General features: G+C 35.3%; 2 protein-coding genes and 1 long non-coding RNA gene across 6 annotated transcripts in view; 2 read left to right on the forward strand and 1 right to left on the reverse strand.

Moving 5' to 3' along the window:
* On the forward strand, positions 1–5,273 carry LOC126870470 (facilitated trehalose transporter Tret1-like). The gene is made up of 2 exons (XM_050628231.1): positions 1–304; positions 839–5,273. The coding sequence occupies exons 1-2, from the start codon at positions 253–255 to the stop codon at positions 2,215–2,217; spliced, it is 1,431 nt and encodes a 476-aa protein (XP_050484188.1). The 5' UTR covers positions 1–252; the 3' UTR covers positions 2,218–5,273.
* The window catches only part of LOC126870465 (lateral signaling target protein 2 homolog), a 27,808-nt gene continuing 7,860 nt past the window's right edge, over positions 906–20,853 (reverse strand). Inside the window, exons 3-5 of one of the 4 annotated variants that reach the window (XR_007691344.1) lie at positions 20,059–20,366; positions 6,951–11,397; positions 906–1,038 (exon numbers count right to left, since the gene is read on the reverse strand). Coding sequence is in view for 1 of the 4 variants with exons in the window: in XM_050628219.1 (XP_050484176.1) it covers positions 11,321–11,397; positions 20,059–20,366 (385 nt within the window). In the remaining 3 variants the exon portion in view is untranslated. Of the gene's footprint in view, positions 1,039–1,968; positions 2,108–6,392; positions 11,398–20,058; positions 20,367–20,853 lie in introns of those variants that run through there. The other 3 variants (XR_007691345.1, XR_007691343.1, XM_050628219.1) reach the window with 3 other exon arrangements.
* On the forward strand, positions 18,478–20,164 carry LOC126870472 (uncharacterized). The gene is made up of 3 exons (XR_007691349.1): positions 18,478–18,980; positions 19,073–19,288; positions 20,042–20,164. It is a non-coding gene; the product is annotated as an uncharacterized LOC126870472 (long non-coding RNA).

A 20,853-nucleotide genomic window follows, 5' to 3' on the forward strand; every position in this document is an offset into this window, starting at 1 on the left:
TATCGCAATAAATACCTATTAATCGTTCATCAGAATTTAATGAATATTTTCCGTTCCCTATAATCTAATTTGACTGACATTTCTTATCGATAATTTAGGAAAATATTTCCATTAGATGAAAAATTATTTTATCGGATGAAATGGGAATGACCGTATTTTTTTTTTATAAATTCTATAATTTATAATATTTAATTCAACTATATGTACTAACTTCGTGAAATATTACAGTCCGTAAAAGAAGAAATAAGAAAGATGAACAAATCGCGCATTAAGTGGTGGCCGCAATATTTAGCAGCGATTACAGGTAATTACAAACCGTTAGCAAAAGAAGAAATTCAGTTTTTCATCTTAACATTTATCTAATAATAACCATGTGTTGCTGTTATAATGATTACACTAACCAACAAGGTTTTAATATTAATGGTATACCGGTGACATTACGTTGATCATTAAGTGTAATTAATGAAGTGCTGGCACATGTAAACGTATCATTTTATGCAATTTAATAAATTAGATTTTTAATTTTAATAAACATTAATTTTAAGAGATACGACAAACGTCGTTAATTATAAAGTTGGTAAACAAAAAATAATATATTGTAATATTTGCTCGTGGTTTTTTTCAACCGACGAAAGATTAATTACAAGATAACATTTCTCAAATACATACATAAATTCCAGAACTATTTTCGACTCACAAAAATAGGTACGATAACAGAACAAGATCAGAATATAGATTCCATAGTTAAATATATCTCTATTTTCATTTATTAATCGATTAAGCTATTAACCGCTATGATTATTTACTTTATTCTATTTTCATTTTTTCCCTGGTACAGCCACCTTATCTATGGCAACTTCCGGTTCCCATATAGGCTGGACATCACCGATTCTACCAAAATTAAAGTCTTCAGAGTCCTATATGCCAATAACGTCGGACGATGCCTCGTGGATCGCTTCGTTCGTTCTTCTCGGCTCGATACCTGGCAATATTATCGCAGCTTTCATCGTTGATCGACTGGGTCGTAAAGTGTGCCTCCTGCTTGCAGGAATACCATTGACTATTAGTTGGATTTTAATCATCGTAGCCTGGTGCCCTTACGTCCTCTACGTTTCGAGATTCATCGGCGGCATAGGGCTTGGCGTGGCTTACGTCGTTTGTCCTATGTACATCGGGGAAATCGCTGATAAGGAGATCAGAGGATCTCTGGGATCTTTGATAAAGTTAATGGTAACATTTGGTGAATTATACGCTCACGCGATCGGCCCATTCGTGTCGTACGAGTGTCTAGCTTACAGCTGCGCTGTAATCCCCATAATCTTTTTCCTGACGTTTAGTTGGATGCCAGAATCTCCTTATTATTTGTTGATGAGAAATCGCGAAGATAAAGCGACGTATAATTTGAAGTGTCTTAAGAGATACGCGACGGAGGATCAGTTAGAAGAAGATATAGAACAAATGCAAAAGACCGTATTGCGAGACCTCAGCGATAAAGGAAACATTTGGGATCTGTTCAACACCCCAGGTAATAGAAGAGCTGTTGTAATCAGTTTCGGCCTCCAGCTAGTTCTGCAATTCAGTGGTCTAGCCGCTATAGAATCGTATACTCAAGAAATTCTCGAGGAGGCTGATACAGATTTATCCGCTGGGATAGCGGTGATCGTTCTAAGCGTTCTTCAGTTGATAGCCGGTATCGGTGCGGCAGCTTTAGTAGACAGATTAGGTAGAAGGCCACTGCTTCTTGTCACTACTTTACTCGGTGGATTGTCCTTAACAGTTACCGGAACGTTTTATCTGCTAAAACACTACGTGTTAGCGAATATGACCGGTTTTGGTTGGGTTCTTCATGCCTCTGTTATATTTTACGAGCTCATTATCGCATTAGGTTTGAATCCATTGTCCTACATGATGCTCGGAGAACTTTTTCCGACTAACGTAAAGGGAGCTGCCGTATCTATAGCAAACATGTGGGCATCTTTATTGGCGTTCTTTGTTTCAAAAATGTACCAAGTCATTTCCGATTCTTGCGGTGTTTACACCTCTTTCGGTTGGTTCGCGGTCAGCTGTTTCCTTGGTATTGTTTTTATACTGTTTATGGTCCCAGAAACTAAAGGAAAATCGTTGTTAGAGATACAGGAGGAATTAAATTGTAAAAAGAAAAAGCAACAGAAGTGCGGAAAAAATAATCGAAAGATCCACGTTAATACACTAGCTTAAATTAGGTGAATGATGAAACGATGGTTTCGATTCGTATTGATAAGTTAACCGGGTAAATTTCACGTGATTAATAGGATCAATTGGCATTCGATTTATCGTAATATAATCCTTTAAAGGTTAATGAAAGGGCGAGGTCGATGCCGAGGAAAACGAAGAGTGAAAATAATACCAACTTTACGAAATTGAAATATTATTGAATTTTCGGAACGTATGGAAAAATATTCGGAACGAACAAAGAAACATCGTTTCAGTGAAAATATTGAAAATCTTTGAACAGCTTTTTTTTTTTAAGTACGTCTTCCTCGTATTTTCTGAAATCTATATGACACATACATGTATTAAGTATATTTGGCGTTAGACTGAAATTAATTTCTTTTTAAGCTCGAGAAATGTCAAATTTGCCGTTCGTCAAATTTCAATCCAAGAGGTAATTTAACTTATTGTTTCTAATACCAAGAAGTGAAATTTTCCGAAAAACGACATATTCTTTGTATTTTTTTAAACAATAATGTAGGGTGTAAGATTTTATCTTTTTAAGCGAGGGCCCTTATATTCCACATGAAGGATCTTTTTGCTTCGGTCGAAATAACAAGATCGTTAAAAAGGTTTTCGATTAAGATTTCATCGTTGATCAGCGAAGACAGTGCACGTTCTTGGTGAATTCATTTAAAAAATCATCTACGCTAGTAGAAACAAACATAAGTACTCCATATATCTCATTTTGTTAGTCAAACATTTACACAGAAATCGTACGTTATCCCGAAAATAAGTAATGAAAAAGAGATAACGTGATTTAAACCAGATTTATGCGAATATTTGTCGACCGTTTATTATAGTTACTTATCCACTTATGTGAATATCGATCGATTATTTCGATTATTCGCGAGAAACGTACGATGAATTCTTAATCGGTACTAATAATAACCGAAGCAATTTTAACGGAGGACAAATGCGAATATTTGTTACACATCATTTCTGGAAATTTGTTGGTAAAAATTTCCAGAAATCATGTTGTATTATGAGTGCGCGTTACTTAGGGCCCCAATTGTGAAAAGAGCACACTCGCATGACCATCTTCTTTCCCTTTTAGGCAGGGTTAAACGTTGAGACTGATAGATTTTAATTAATCGTGAAGCGCATATTTATTTATCGCCAAACGACGTCACATTATGGTAAAATACTGAACTGATTTATTACGATGACAGATTTAGAAATAACGAAATTATCAAATTCTTATGAAATTATTCAATCCGTGGATTATCAAAATATATAGAAACGAAACGCGAAGTAGCTTGCTTTTAGTTGAACTATTGGTTTAATCCATACGACTATAACGCAATTTTAATAAAAATACGACTTTAATTTAATCGATTTTCATCTATACGAGAAACAATTCTTTTTAAGTGGCAGAGTAGTCCACGGATTAAATACAAAGATTCTGAAATGTTCCTTGTGATTAGTTTGGTGATTAGAACCATCTTTTATCCCTTTCAGGCAGGGTGCAAGAATAATAATACGATTAAATATGTTATCAAAGCGCGTCGCGAATATTATCGCGAGTATTAAGAATTTCGCGCACCAATGGCCCTGATGCAAGATGGATTTAGGTGAGCACCGTAGCATGACTAACTTTATTTATCCCTTTTAGGCAGGGTGAAACATATTACTATAAGAATAGCTTCGGCGCAGAATATAATCGGCCCGATTATAATTAAATATTTCTTATTATTAACGTCGCTAATGGCAGACAACGAACATTGCATATGAAACACGTGGTTTTATCATAAAGTAACCGTATGATCGAATCGATATTATCATCTGTTACGTCGATTTTTTATCCACTTGTCGATAGCAAATGTAATGAATTTATGTAATATCATGAAGCACAATGTACTTATTGTAAAATGGTTTTACTCTTATTCTAAAATGTTATGTTCACGCAATTGCACGACTCTCTACAAGTCCCTTTAAGGCAGGGTGCAAGACTTGAACTTAAAATGTATTTCTTACAGATTTCTACAATGTAGAAGTTTGCAATTTACGTTGACAATAAATGTTATTGATTGAAAGAAAATTGAGAATTCTTTTATTTACAAATTCGTTCATTCGTTCCTAAACATAAATATGGATGATACGATGTATCGAAACACCGCACGAGTATTTAGATACAAATTGGATTTTGGAAATAACGAAACATAGTGAGAATGCAAACGTGGACAACTAGTATGTATATTTTTTGCATTATAATAACCATTATACATAAATGTTATTACAATATAGAAACATAAATCTTAATATTTCATCCATTAACATCTTACAACATCGTCAATATGATACACGTCTCATTGTCGAGATTATTATTACGATTTCCTAAGATAAATCCTTCTGCTTATGCCTGTTGTATTAAATACGTACTCGTTTCTTGTCGTGGATAGAAATGTTTAATAAAGTGTTATCTCTTTGAATAAAATAACCGCTTGTTGCGTGCGATCGCAACGAAGAAATTCAGATTTATCGTATTAGATCGTACAATTCGTTTCGTTATTGTTAAAACTTCGAAACCCATTTTCCGATCAATATTTTATTGAAAAATGCGCTGACATACGGTAATTAGATTTCTATATTTTCAATACGATCTTGTGATACTCGATGCTGGTTACTTACCTCCTAAATAAACATTTTTATCGTTTTACAGCGAGTCGTGGAGTGCAAAATTTCGAAGAAACGAAAAACTGATCATATTAAAGATTAAAATTCGGATAATCGCACACCTAAAATATGTCGAAATTTTATCTTAAGGAAATGAAAGAACGGAAACGATTTATATTTCAATTTCTATAACGGATGATAAAGGAACCACTGCATTTTACGCTATTTTTTATCATTTTTCTAGCTTTAGAGAAAGGCAAGAAGACAAGAGAAAAAGCGGGGCCAATGGAACCTGAAAAATTAATCACTTCGCAATTTAGAAATACCAGAAACAGTTCCTGCATCACATTCACAATGCGAAGATCTCTCTTTCTTTTCCTTTTCTTTACTTCTTTTTTTTTTTTTTTTTTTTCAATACGACATATGTAAAGCATTCTGAGCGATAAATTGGCATATGTTCTTATTTATTGCACAAAAATATGCACGCGATACAACATACACTGCGTTTTGATTGTCGAAGGAAAAAGTGACGCTTTATACAATTTTATTTCGATACAATAATGACTTTTTTTCCCATTTTGGCACACACGTTATCTCCATACAGACTAGACTGCTGGCTCGAAAGTTCATCGCAATTATCTTACATACTGTTATAATGGTACTTGGCTTTACATTTGTGAACTTCTTGGCGACGTAGGAACAGGATTATCTGGACATATAAAACTAAACATTTTTTCCCTAGCAGTTACCTTTTCCTAGCAATTATCGTTTCTTTCATTACAGTATGTATATTACTACTATATTACAATATTATATTATTACCATATTATTTAACTGTATGTGTGCAACATTACTGATTATTATTATATTATTATTATTACAAAAACAATAAGATATCATTGTTTTCAGAGCCTAATGGGACTATAAATGTTTGTAAATTTATTTTACGTAATAAGTATTTCCAATGTGCCCCGAATCTCTTCGAGATACAGAACTGAATAGAGACCAGAGCGAGCGAGGATCCTTTTCCAGAATTGATTAAAGAAATATACGTTTTATTTAGTTAACGATACTTAAATCTGCAATATTAATTTACTAATTTTCAATGTTTTTTCGTTTCTCAGTTTTATCTCTTCGCCGCTTAATTCGATATAAACGAAATCTAAAGATCGAGATGCTTATTACTTCCGATACAAATTTGAACTTACTGAAATGGTAATTTATGTAAATGTTGTGCACGCTACTAACGACTAGCGCTCCTACGTCACCGTGTCGACAACACGCTAGTCTAGATTATCGCATTGAGAATATACAGGGTGTTATAAAAAATTTTAAAGCCAAAACCAAGAAAGATAAACGATGTTTCGTCGACTCAAGGTATCAGATCAATAAATTTTCTGTAAAGAGATAAAAAAGTTGCAACGATAAATAAAAGACATACGTATATAGAAGAAGTCAAGAATGTTTGAGGGTATGCACGCATTGATTTTAAGTTCTATGTTATTAAGCGCCGTTTAACAATTTTATTCATTTTTTTAACACCCTGTATACGTATCGTGAGTCAAGACCACATCATCGCTCCTCTCAATTACAGATTCACACTCGTCAAAAGATGAAACTAACGGCAGAAACTTTTCGCGTTAGGCCAAATTGTTTGATCTGCGTCTCTGCGTTTCTCTTCAACCGAGAACGTTAGGAGGATTTTTTATACTCGAACCATTCCCACGTATATACAGACGCACACACACGTACACGTTGCATATCACAAGCTATGCAATGCTAAATACTTTCTCTCTCGGTTGGAAAAAGTCTGTTGACGGTGATATTAAAAATATTGCCTATAAAATACTAAAGTAAAAGACGACGTTGTAAATATTCAACCATAACGAATGAAACATTTAACGTATGAAATTAAATTATAACTAACGTTCGATAAATTGTAGAAATATTGTTAGAATAAACAACGTAAAGAGAAAAAGCAAGTAACATCATTGTAATCGAAACTTTATACTCGTTTGTTAGAGAAATGAAAATCATTCGTTATGCGTCTGCGTATAATATTGTATTTATACTGTACACAGTACCTCTGGCATAAGTGATCACATTTTTCCTCGTCACGTTTCTTCCTTTTCGCTACAAGCGGTATTCTTCGCTCGAACAATAATTCTTTGAGATTCCGATGAATTTTTTATGGACACAAAACTGTCGTCCAAATATAAGACGCAACAGAAAATAGAGAAACAGAGAAAGAGAAAAGGACGAACGAATGAGAAAGAATTAGGAAGATGCGTTTAGGCTAAACTTTAGCGTCTCCTAGCGAACTCGTCGGAATAAAACTTGCCATTCAGCGAGCTTTAAATTCTTGAATAGCTGGATGGTGGAGATTACATAAGAGGACATACTTGCTGTATGAAAGGCATAGTTTCGAAAATTGGTTTGATGCGAGTTCCTCTAGTGGCGAGCGTACACGAACCGCCACGAAGTCTATTGTGAATATTCTACCAACGACCAGTATTACACGTGCGATACACAACGTAATATGTTCAATTCGTCTATACAACTAGCATATTTTATAGGTATATATGTGAAATTGCGACACACGTCGTGCAAGATCGCTACGACAGAGCATAGGCTGTAGCAATCAATTTTTTACACACCACGACGTATCGCTCGGTAGAGAACGTTTCATGATATTTAAAATCCATAAGATTGCTAGACCTAGTCTGCCTATAGCACCTCGCTCCGATTAGTTGGTCGTAATTAGATCCCTTGACGATCACTTTTCCAAGAAGTACTGTATTCATCCTCTTCTTGCTCTTTGATGTTAAACCGTGTTCTGTGTCAGAAATCAATAACTTAACGTTTGTTGCTTATTCGTAATAGCGAAAATATCCAGATGGATTTCAAGTAGAAAAACGGGTCTTATATTTTTTTTTAGAAAATGCGCACGATAAATATCTATAGCGATGGCCTACTAAACATATTGACCGCGAAATTGTCTCGACAATGCCGGCCAGAATGTACGAACGATCTACGATTACAGTTGTAACTCTACACGTAGCTAGCGTAAGTACCGATGATTACACTCGCTGTTCGTAACAACGTTTTACTCGTCGTCTAACAAAGTGCAACGGGTCGTCGAGAATTGTACTCGTCACGATTGAATTTTCGATTTTCACGTAAAGAAGAGAAGATAAAAAATCATCTTACGAGGTCGATAATCCCTTGTTTTTCGAGATACAATCACCTAGCCCTACGAGATATTGGAAAATATCGACGAGCAGGATCGATGATGGATTGTGCGACGCAAATACATTTTCGAAAGCTTCGATAATACCTCGATAATCGGCCATTGTTTTCTATACAACATTTCTTTAAAGAGTGCTATACTTTAAAAATTTAACTTATCTATTCAACAATTTCGATAGAATGCGCTGGGATGCATATTCAGAGAGTGCCTTTACGACCATAAAAATAATATCGAATCGATCTTAACAAATACATTTAAAGAATCGATGATGAAGAATTGACTATTAGTTTGAAAGGCTCTGCTACTGACAATCGAAAGAAGTGATAAAATGATCTCATAAGGAACAAAAAGCTTACAGTGGAGAAAAGACTTACAGAGCTATTACGTAAAATTTTTTCTCAATTTAATAACGTAATGAAATATTCTATGAACAAATGATTCTCTGAATATGATCTTTAATTTCGAAGAATCTCGCGACATAAGCTTGCCTGTTCGACCTTTCCGTCTCCTGAGAAGAGCAACATTTCCTGAGGACGGCTGCCTTTAGAATAATAAGAGAAATAGTATATTAGCAAAATTGATAATTCGGCGTAAAAGACAAGAATTGACAAGATAGAAATTGGTCGAGTATCGATGGATAAAACAATTCATTTATCGAATTATGCTTAAATATCATTTCACAGTGTGATTGCTAATATTTTATGCTAAACTAAATATTCATATAACATATATCGTTAATCTCTAATAACGCGTATTATTCGATATTACAAAGTACGTATGAATTATAACCTAGTAAACATTATCTTTTACGGTTCGTTCATATTTCGACACGATTATTTCGATATCGTTTTATTCTTCGTGTAACAAATTACACGTATCGATATATATATATGTTTTTTTTCATTGATATTATTTTCGATTTTTAATCAATAGTAATGGTGTATACGTACAATGCGAATTAATTGCGTATACACTAGAAAAGTAACTTTTATTTCGACTTGTTCGGATTGAGCGGAATCACACACGTGTCGTATTTCGCACGAGTTGAATTCGTGAAAGATCGATTTGCTTCGATCGAGAAAAATAGTAATGCATCACGTCAATTATCAATTAATTCCTCTTAAATCGAATTCTCGTACGACATCGTTTCAATCCATCGTTTCGACAATTAATCAATTAATCGTTACATCGTGTCGAACGTTCCTTTCACGATTTACGATATCTTTTTGGCAAAATTCAGAGTTACGTTTTACTTGTTAAATTATTATTTCTAAAAGGCGAGGTCTCAGAAACTACCGGCTTATATCGTAGTTAAACGATGCTTGCCAATGATCAAATTCGTCCTTTGACTGCGACTAAATCTCGAATGACGATAAGAAATGTGACATGCATAAGATTTCCTCGAATAATGTAGTTGCGATAAAGCTATTGTTTCATTGGTACGCAGCCGATCTTGATATGCGTCTTATGGACAAACAATCAAAATCAAACATTATAATCATCGATAAATTTGTCATCTCGGACATTATATTTGTATTATTTTGCACGATTTCAATTATGCGTGCGATAATTACATCTACCACGATATAATACTATTATCCAAGGGTGAATTGCATGTATTAACAAGAAAATTGTCGCGATTATTTCATAGAATTTTTTTATAGAAATTAACTCTGTGTGCATATACGTACGGTAAAATATATAAGTGCGTAGGAGAACAAATAATTATATTCGTTTAACCGTTTTGCAAAGAAGACCATTCTCTGATCGTTAAAATTAATAAGTTTTGAATACGAGAATGCTGTCGAGCAGAGAAATTTTTTAATCGCGATAATATTCTTGTTAACTAAATCTCGTTTAAATTCCCCTTAAAGCGATATTAAGATAATACAATTCTTTAATGAACGCCCTTTCTCCAAACATCCGACAGCTTGTATTTTACAAACAATTGACAACAACGATTACTCTGGCTACTTTTCTAACGATCAATGCTTCGTAATAAATATTTAATTCGAAAGATCTGTCATTCATGAGTACATTCCTTGGGAAAAAGGAACCGAGCAGTTTCTCTTCTTAACAACTATTTGTCACGTTAATTTCCTCTAAAGTGGAAGACTTTTACAATGAAAATTCTAAAAATACATTGCAGTCCTACGCGAAAATAAATTTGCACGATCGAAAGACTAACGATTTAAAAAAAGGGATAGATAAATCCATAATTTTATTCCTTAATCATTAATAATTTCATGTGAATTACTATATAACACTTAAAGCTAGTAAATCACGATTGAAATAGATTTTAATCTAGTGTTATACAACTAAAAAAAAAAAAAAAATAATATTATCTAACTTCGTTCACTAATGTAATACCTTGAAACGAAATAAGAATAAACGTAAAGGGAAATCTGTAACAAACTGTCATTTACACGTATCCATAGAACAACGCTAGAAATACCGATATTTTGATTTCTTTTTCCAACAAGGAATTTAAATCGAGTTTCACGAACGTCTTTTAAACATCTCTTTTCGTTGTCGGTATACGAAATCTATTCCGCAAAACGAGTCGGATTACATTTGTTATTTCGAATAAAATTTTCGTGCATTGAAAGAACGTACAGCGCAGTTTCATACATCGTAACAAGGCTCACACGGTCATCCATTTACCGCGCCAATAACAATAACGAGCTAACAAAGGCGACGTATGTATGTACGATGATCGCGAGTAAATTTTTTTTCAGATTTTCGTCATTTTCTTTAATACGCTTTTTTCATTCTCGACGCGATTATACCTATACTTGACTCTTTCCGAGAATGTCCTCCAAATTATATAATTGAATGAAAAAGAGAGATGGACGTACGTTCGAAACAACGAGGTTAAAATTATAGGACTCTATCCGATTGTACGGATAGTTCGAAATTCGTATTTTATCGGTCGAGTCGAAAAATTGGCCTCGTGCCGCGTCGACATTGACAAATTAAATTCGACCTGTTTCCCGCTATATCTAAGATGTTTCGGGTAAAATGGAATCGTAATAAAACTTTGCCTGCTTTTGAGAAACGACCTCCGATCCTGGCACTTGGAAGTTAAGCTTTTCCTCGCGATACTTTTCCGCTTCTTCCGCTCTCTTTTTCTTCTGTCGTCTTGCCAAACTTCTTCGAAAGGCGCATCAAAACAAGCCATTCTTTTGCCTTAGAACGTCTTCTTTAGAGAGGCATTGTCGAGTTTTCGGTCACGAAAACTCTGTTCAGAGAATTCAACAGTTCCTCGTTCTCTCTGCGCACTGAAACCAATTAGGAAAGTGTATCGTTAACTGATTTGTAATTGGCATTATTTGCATTGACCTATTCGTATGCGAATTATCAGAGAATCAATACTGTTATAGCTCATTGTATTAATCGATAGCGCGATAGTTGCATCAAAGGAAAATCTGTATGAATTTGTTATCGTTGCAATATCGAACGTATGCAGTAGCTTCGAAAAAGTGCAATTCCTTTCAAACTATTTTAGTGGATAGTATCTGAAAATGATAGTTTACGTCTGAGCTCGATGCTCAGCAAGTTCCTTGGAGCCCGTAGCCGGACTCAAGAATGTGCTGTGAGTTAATGTAACCACCACCACGAGAACGGAAGCCGCCAAAAAGAAAATAAATGTTCCCAGGATGATCATAGCGATTCTTCGATGGCGCCTCGTCTGCTCTAAAGTTTCAGCATCTTCTAGGACTTTCTGCGTATCCTTCGCTTCCGTTTTTAGGGGTCGGACAGAATCCTTTCTACGAGCGCTGCTCCCTCTTCGTGGTTTCGTTCTTCTACTCGAGCTACCTCTTCTACCATTGCCTGAGGATTTTTTGTGTCATTACGTTTTCGTTTGCTACTTTTAATTTAATTTCTCGATATAGTTTGTTTCATTGAAATATTTCGTGAAATTTAAAGAAAAGGAAATAGATAGCCTATCCGGTATTTAAAGTACACCCGATTCTGTCAGCTTATCGTTCACCGATCAATTTTTTATAGGCGTGCAAATTGAAAAATGGATTGGCGTGCGACAATGATAAAACAATTTGGTTTTAGCCGAAATTCTTTCCGGTATGAAGCAATCCTATCGATTAATCAGCCAATGAAATTAATCGAAGCCGAAATCGTCGCGTTACGTCACTAGACGCGAACGATAACGAACTATGTGCGTTTCTCATCGATCGAAGAGTCTGATGACCCAATTGTCTCCTACCTAACGGTGTTGGCCTGCTGCAGCTGTTTGTCCTCGAGCGACTCGATTGTACGCTGGAACGACGACTGGAACGTTGATCGAGTTCAGAATTGTTTCTGGTCTGTTTCAAGTTACCGGTTTTTGAGCGGCAGGAAACATTCGGTCGCTGGTCGTCGTCAGGGCTCGACAAATAAAAGGCCGAATGTTCGTCCAGCTGGAAGCCGATTGTATCGGAGTTTCGTGGATAAAAGGAAGTACGATCTTCCGAAGGACATAACATGTGGCAATTATCTGTTCGCTGGTAGTAATCTGGGGGTGGTTCGTGAGAGATCTCGATCGACGTATCGTCCGCATAGGAGATTATTCGATCGGAAGACGAGCCGGATAATCGACGATTTCGTTCGTTTTCTTGCGTAGATTTCATCAATCGAGTCGACATACTGTTACAATTGCTTTCTCGATGTTATTCGTTGTATCTGTCAACGTCAATTTCACATAATTTTACTTATTCAATAAATTCCAACAATTTCGCAATTGCTCAACAGATCATACTTTCGTTCGCAATCACATTATTCGCCGTATCATTATAGATCGTATTTTTATATTGAATCCTGAACTTGTGCGTTTTAAACATATCGAATTTAAAAATTCACAAATTTTCTAGAAAAAACTGAAGACGATATCGAAGCTGGAGGTATGGATGTTAAGCTACCAACGTGTTGCTCGATACGCGGGAAAAAGTGGACGAAACAAAAGTTCTATTACCTGTATCTTGTTTGTCGACTGTTATCCTACTCGACTACTTCGTGCATTGCTACTTCGTTACAGTAATGGTATAATAAATTTATTAAAAAGCTGCGAGGATTTGTGAAATCGAAAATGTTAACACATTTTCCGAAAATTCACAAGTATGTTTGAGATATTAATCAAAATTTCGATATAGAATTTAGCATACGATTATCGGATGATTTAGCATCTAATTATCATTTTCCATTTTAATTAATTCTCCGTTTTAACGATTACATATTTAGTCATTAGTACAGAATTGTCGAAGGAACGTGGAAATGGCATTGTACTATTTCAATGATGAAATGCAAACTCGTGTAATTTGTGGAACTAAGATTTGTCAGAGACATTCTCTCATAGACTTCGAGTTACGTTTGCTCGTTTCAATGTTACTGAAAATTACAAATCTTAAATTTCATCGAATGATCTTTAATTTTACGATCTAGTAATTTCCTTAAGAAAATAATTTAAAAGATTTTAGAGGATAACACGTGCCTTTTGTCTGCGAATAAAAATCGTAAAAAAATATACATATACGATATTAATCTTGTACTCAAACTCACATTTTTCCAATGACGCGGTGCGTTTAAATAAACTCTATGCATCTTCAGCGAACAGTTTTGGGACCTGTAAACATTCCAGTGGGACAAACGAGGCTAAGTTTGACCTGGAGCATCTCAAACTACTTTCCCAACCATTAATTCTAAATGAGCTTCATTAGAGTCATTCACTGGGATGCTTTAACATTGTTCCTTTGAAAGTTTCTACTACGTTTTTACTACGGTAACATATGCACATCCAATCAGAGAGCACGTTTTAATACGCAATTTATAATGAATGAAATCCTATATAAGATCGAAAAAATATATACATCCTTTGGATATACGACATATCGAAACGTATAAAATAGCTGTAGTTGAAAAATATGCTACAATGTCATATTTTCCACGTATATTCTACCCGTTTAAATCTTGAACTTAGAAAACAATTCCAGTTACTGTTATTAATTGCTCGTGATCTATACCTATACTGACGCACTACAGAGTCCAGATACGCTATGTCAACAAACTATGTAATACTTGGGAAGTTATCCATTTACCTAGCCTAGCTTCGTGTATTACGTTCTGAATTTAATTGACATTTATAACGCAGCTAATCGATTATTCGTTTGTTAAATGTCAGAATAGCGTATTGTCGTGATTAACTAAAACCTTATAGGTATAACGATATATCTTGTGTATATTAATATATTAAACGTTTAAAAATTTTTCTTTAAACGTTGATTAACTATTTGTATATACTTCGGAAGCTATTCTACTTGCGAGTAACGTATAATACGCCTTATAAAATAATCTAAAGCGATTTCGACATAACACAGAAGCTATGAAGGAATTCCTGCGGATTTACCTTTACGAAGACTTTTGCGACTCCGATACGAGATTTAGCTTTGGCGTAAAAAGAAAGTTTCTTTTAAACGGCAACTCGAAAGAAGAAGAATGAAAGTATAACTAAGGACAGCTAAATACGTCGTATCTATATAGTGGACGTCACCCTTGAGTTTATTGCGACGTGTATTTTTAGCGGCGGATCTAGCAGGCCACCTATCCGCTTTCCATGTCTCTTTCCTCCCCTCAACCCTTGTGTTGCATACGGTTGCGTTTATGTGCTTGTGCCTGTTAACTCGCTCATACGTATATGGGTAGCACGGACATGTCGATAAACATACTCGGCCAAATATTTAGAAAATCCACGCCTACCGTCAGAGTTTGAATTATTTGAATATTCGTGCGATGAGGAAGAAAATCTAGAAAGATTGCAGTAACCATATTTTACTGCGCTACGATACAATCAAATTTCTGGTCGCGTGGTAAATTATTTTTGTCCTTTTTGTCATTTATTTTTTTACTTTGTTATAGTTTGCCTGAATTAAATACAACTTAATTTAAACTTGTATAGAATTATTAATAAGTAATATTTCCATAATTGGCGTAGAATTTTCTTACGAATACCGAAATGCTATGTAAATACGAATTCGTTCCCATAAAAGGCACGTAAGCTATGAAATCAAATTTTTGTTACACATTTTCCCTCGTTATTTATATCTGCGAAACGGTATTTTACTTCGCCAAAAAGAAAAGTTGATAAAAGAAAAATGTACCACCGAATCTTAGATTTACCGCTTTTTACCTAATAAATTTTCATAATTTTGTATTTGAATTTTTAAAAAGGAATTAAAATTTCGCAAATTACCATGTACGTAATTTTCCAACAATTTTTATACCGAGCTATTTACAGGAAGATGAAAAATTTTAAATAGTGTTAAATGAAGAACTTTGAAAGGTGGAAAGTTAATGCGCTATTTTTAAGAATATGCTGTTCCATAATTAACTCGCCTCTTGAGCACCGATATATCTATATACAGTTTTTATTTGTTGTAAATATAAATTAAGAAATATACGTCCTTTTATTAAGATAAATTAAAAATTGATTTAACGATATCGATCGAGTAACAATAACGGCGTATTACAAAATTAAATTGCCTTAATGTAGATTGTCTAGCCTACTACATTAGTCGCACGTTTCGCTTGGGAAATTGATGGCCAGCAGAGGAAACTGGCTTTAATTGATTCGTTCCCTCGGTTTTGAACTTTCTCACGTACTAACCCATTCTCTTTCGTCGTTCTCCGATTCCAAAAGCGAAAGATGGAAACTTCGGAATTTTGACAAAAAAAAAAAAAAAAAGACGGATAATTTCTTTTACGTAAATCATATCTTACACGATCAAAGAAATACGATCACGAATAGGACTAACGTTATTACCGGATCTCTTTCGCTTTCTTTATGGTACCGTCGCAGTGGAAACGCTGCCTCTAATCTTTTTTGAAAGCTGTTGAATTTAACCAAGTTGGTTTCTAAAGGGCAAAATGAATTCAATAAAAAGTAGAACCGTAATTTACTTTGAAAATTTGGCGATTCCGCGTCATATCACTTACTATCGAATGGAAGTTGATAGGCGACTTGGTGACATTTATCACAGACGGAACGCCCGTAGATGTTTGCCAGGAAAATTTCTGTCGAGAGGAACGCGGATCGCATCGCTAGGAAGAATCCGAAATCTCTTCCCAGTTAGCATATTGCTCTGTGATTCCTCTTATTGTAGAGCGTCAGATATTGATAATCGATAGTACTCGTGTACTCGTTACCAATATTAGCGTATAGCAGCTCTCGCTGTTGTAAGGACATTCGCATAATAATGTCAACAATGTTGGAGAAACGGGGACAACCGAGCGACAAGCGTAACAGGTGATATAACCGCATGAAATACAACCGGAAATGCAACGACTTCGTTGTTAATACCGAGAAGCGCTTAAATATATTTTCTACAACCAAATAGAAAAGTCGAATACGATTTTCAAGGCACGACCTATCTCCTTTAAAAGATAAGATTGAAAAATTTCTTTCTTCGTGTCGCGTGATCGATAATGGATCGTGCAATACGATTGGAAATGTCTCCAGAGAACTTTAATAATTTTAATAGTTTCGAATAATTTTAATTCGCATCAGTTATGTCGGTCTTGATAAGAATAATAGTTTCCTTCTCATTTTCTAGTAGCGATTTGATACTATTCTTTTCCTATAGTCTGTCAGCATGTAGTAAACCTTCAAAAGGTCCTGCCGGCCAAAGTTAGCCCTGACTAGACTGACTTTTACGATCCTTTTACTTGAGCAGATCAGGCGAGATTGCGTATTTAAATTCCTTGGTAATCTTCTAGATTTAAACTATAAGTAGTTGAATTATGAACATTGCACGAGTTAAATGCATCGTTTCTGAATGAACAATGTTATATGAAAGTTTGTACTTGTATATTATATGAAAAGAACAAAATACAGTGGGGACAATAAGATCGTTCGTTAAAGGAAAAGCTAAAAGAAGAAAATAAAATTATAGAAAAATTTATATAACGATAATTAGATGCAATGGCAACGTGGAAAAATACTTGATCGCCTGTTAGAGAAGAAAAACGACAGAGAGTATAAAGCCGTCAGCCTTCGAATGGACTATTCTTAAGATTGCACTGGGAACATCGGTACGCTTTCGTCGAAGCAGTAAATTCGCCGCACGAATGGCACGATATACATTTCTGGCGTGCGGTATGCGTCGACGGAGGTGATGTCGAACATTTGAGAAATTGAAGAAGAAGCTCGGTATACGCGATCCTATTGGACTTGGGGAAAACAGAGGCATCCATGGAAAGCTCGGCAATGGTAATCCCAGTTATATACGCTCTTTTAATGACGTACATCAAAATCGAACGATGCAGAAGTCAGACATCTACAGGCTTGACCTGATTCTAGAAGAGTGCATAATCGTGTAAACATATCGCGGAAAAGTGTCGAATCGTGTGCGAGAAACGTTATGCGAATGCTTTCGCAGGTGCAACCTGTGCCTCGCGATCGATCTGAAAAGTAAGCAAACCGTATTTTATAGTTGTTTTCGTATCATACTTGGCACAGACCTTTCTATTTCTTCTTTTTTCAAATTATACCTCGAGATTTTATCGCTGTGAGATCGGTTAGCAGTTTCCTATGTAATTGAAAAATATTCAAAGTATTTTCAAATATTTTAAATCAAGGAAATATTTAAACCCGATGAGAATTATATGTTTTCCTTTAAAATTTATTTTTTGAAAGCTATCTCTATCATCATTCGCGTCTGATAATTTATCGTAATATTAAACGACGTATAAGTTGCAGTTCAAGTTTTACACTTAAATAACTAAACATATAAAATACATATAAATAACTAAATATGTAAGCATTCTGTATATTTTTCCCAGAGTCTTCTTTCAACTTTTCTTTTATCCTTAGGAGATTTCTGATTATTATATTTACAGAACTAAATAGCCAACTTTATCCGCGTAGAAGAACAAAAGAAATAAATGAAAGCGTAAAAGTTGAGACAAAATCTCTATATCGATCCTTTCTCCATTTCTTATTTTTCTAAATGCCAACTTAAACGATTGTCTATATACATCTGTATAATGTATATAATCGTACAAGCGACTACCAATGAGTAACACTTACTTTGAACACCTACAATTATTTCCTTTGCTTCTGAAGATGCAAATTAACGATGAAACAACGAATGAAAAAGATATACCAGTGTTTAACGAATAAATAAATTTTTGTTAAATTATCTTCGAAAGAAGAAACGAAATAATATTAAAAAAAAATGATCGATTTCTGCAACGACTCGAGCATCTCAAACACATTCTCAACGCCTGTACATCGAACAAAGCAAATGCAAACAAAAAGAAATTTTTACGTAGTAGCTTCCACGCCTCTCCAACTTCGATCGTTAATTACGTACCTCTGGACTTTATCAATTCTCTATCGATTCACAGCCGATGAATATTCTAATTTAAATATCACTTTAACGCGTCAAACTATACAAGGTGCCTATAATAAGCGACTAATTTTTTACATTTTTAACAGATCCGACGTACTGACTATTGCAAATGTAAAACCTTCGATAAACTACACGTGACCATAGGAAACTTTCGTCGATCGAAAATAGAACATCGACATAAGCGAAGCTGTTTGTTCGAAAGAAGGTACTCGCATTACTTGGAAGGAAACACTAGTCAACTGGTGCTCCAACATGGATGTAGCGGGTATCGGCGCTTCGAAACTTCGGTGATTACCGTGAACGGAACGAGAGGCCGAGAACGTTGAACGTTAAATCGCGAAAATGAAATCCTCGTGGTGGTTCCTCCACGGAAATCCGACGACTGACTGGAGAATTCGCAGACGTGCGCCTTTAATTTAGAGGCGCGGAGCGCTCTCGAGTTTTCACACTGCATTCTGTCCGATGTATGTACGTGTAATTTTCTGTATGTGCGCGTATTTTCCTGTGTACGCGAATTCGTGGTAAAAGTGCTTTTTCGCGCTGAATATTGTTCCAGGAGTACTATCCACTGCTACACAATTCCGCTGGTTAATTGGTCAAAGGTTGCGGCAGCCGTTTTCGCAAGACAAACTAGGTTGTTTGTAGTATCGTGTAGTTGCTTTAAAATCAGCCGATCTTCGTTTCTTTTCTTTTTGACAGCATGCGACTAGAACACGCACAATTTCCGAATGACGTTTAAAAGAACGTCGAATCCTTCTTCGATAAGAATTTGGTAAGCTACTCTATTTGCTGAATCTGACGTGTTTGCTCGTAAGTATACAGAAAAATATCAATGGGAACGAATGCTTGAAAAATAAGGAGTGAACTTGTACTTGGATTATCGATATTTTATCATCGATAATTATTACTGAAAAATAATAACGTACTTCGAGGTGAAAAAAGATATTTCGTCGGTATGTAGCTGATTGTTTCCTTTGGCCTATATTCTAACAATACTATAATAATAATTGTATTTTCGATGAGATTTTCTTTCTAGCTTCGAATATAATCAGACAGCAAACAAATAGGGTTGTATCCGTTGCTTGGGAAGACAAGGAAAGTTATTGATACGATGAAACATTAACACGCTATGATTCTAACTAGAGGTTACCTCTCTTGGGATTGCTTGCATATTTTATCGTTAATTCAAAGAACCTTCTCCGGAGGCGTGTCCTGAATACCTAAATTCTAAATCTCCTTCTGATATTATATTACGAATCGACATTAAACGTCGAAATGTCTCTCGTATAACGTATTATGACACGTTGCATTTTAACGCAAGATTAAGATTAACGTGTAACTATTAATCGTTTTTACAGAATGATTTTCAATCCACCAGTTAAACGGTATTGATTCTAAGATATATAACGACTTTACATTAATCATAATGCGATTTTAATATTTCCAACGATGCAATTGTATTTTCTCCTGTATGATGAATATAAATTCATCGAATATAAATTCTTGTGCATAATTTTTTAAATAGTTAAACTAACGACATACCCATATCGTCGATGATTGGTGCCATTCTGAGCGTAACTCCGACTAAGAGTAAAGACATTGTAAGAAGGAGGCAGGCTGTCGCAACGATCGTCCAACGAGCGCGTGGTGGAAGTTCTTCGGGGTCAACGAGTTCTTCTTGAGGACCCGTATTGATAACTTTACGTCGTTTCCGTTTCCTCTTTCTGCGGGGCCGATGATATTTCGCCCGAGGTGCCTCGATCTTTTCGGTACCGCTCAAGATCTCCTCTTCTTCCAGCTCGTCCGCTATGTTCAACGCCACATAATCGTCGTCGTCGTAGTGGATCTTTCTGCAAGAATAGAATAAGACGAATTGTTACTTTTCGCTATGTGCATCCTCCGGATATATGTTTGGTACTTTGAAGTACGTCTACTTATGATCTAATGACATTTAAGGCTTAACTTTGTAATTGAAAGCTTAGATTTCATTTACTACAGAGCGAATTCCTTTAAAAAATCGTTCGATGTAAAATTGTAAGGACCAGCATAGCGTTACGTTCAAATACCATAAACGTTTAGCCAATCGTTTCTAACGAAGAACTGCATACAATTACACGCTCATTCGTATGCATCGTTAGGAATATAAACCCATCAAATTACACACTGCGTTACCGATGCGAAACTGTAATGACGTCGGATAGTTCTCCCGCGCTGGGTTTACCATTTTGATCGATCGTCCACGATACGATTTTAGAAGACAAGTAACAATATCCTAATGTACATAGAAGATTTCGGAATCACGAAACAAAAACGAATATTTAATGTTTCCCGAAACAG

The sequence above is a fragment of the Bombus huntii genome, chromosome 10 (genome assembly GCF_024542735.1).
Source record: "Bombus huntii isolate Logan2020A chromosome 10, iyBomHunt1.1, whole genome shotgun sequence".
NCBI classification, from domain to species: Eukaryota; Metazoa; Arthropoda; class Insecta; order Hymenoptera; family Apidae; genus Bombus; species Bombus huntii.

Excerpts from the sequence above, each read along its gene's own strand:
- LOC126870470 (XM_050628231.1), top strand. The coding sequence starts at position 253 with ATGAACAAATCGCGCATTAAGTGGTGGCCGCAATATTTAGCAGCGATT. Across the intron at positions 305-838 it reads ATATTTAGCAGCGATTACAG|CCACCTTATCTATGGCAACT; the intron begins GTAATTACAAAC and ends TCCCTGGTACAG.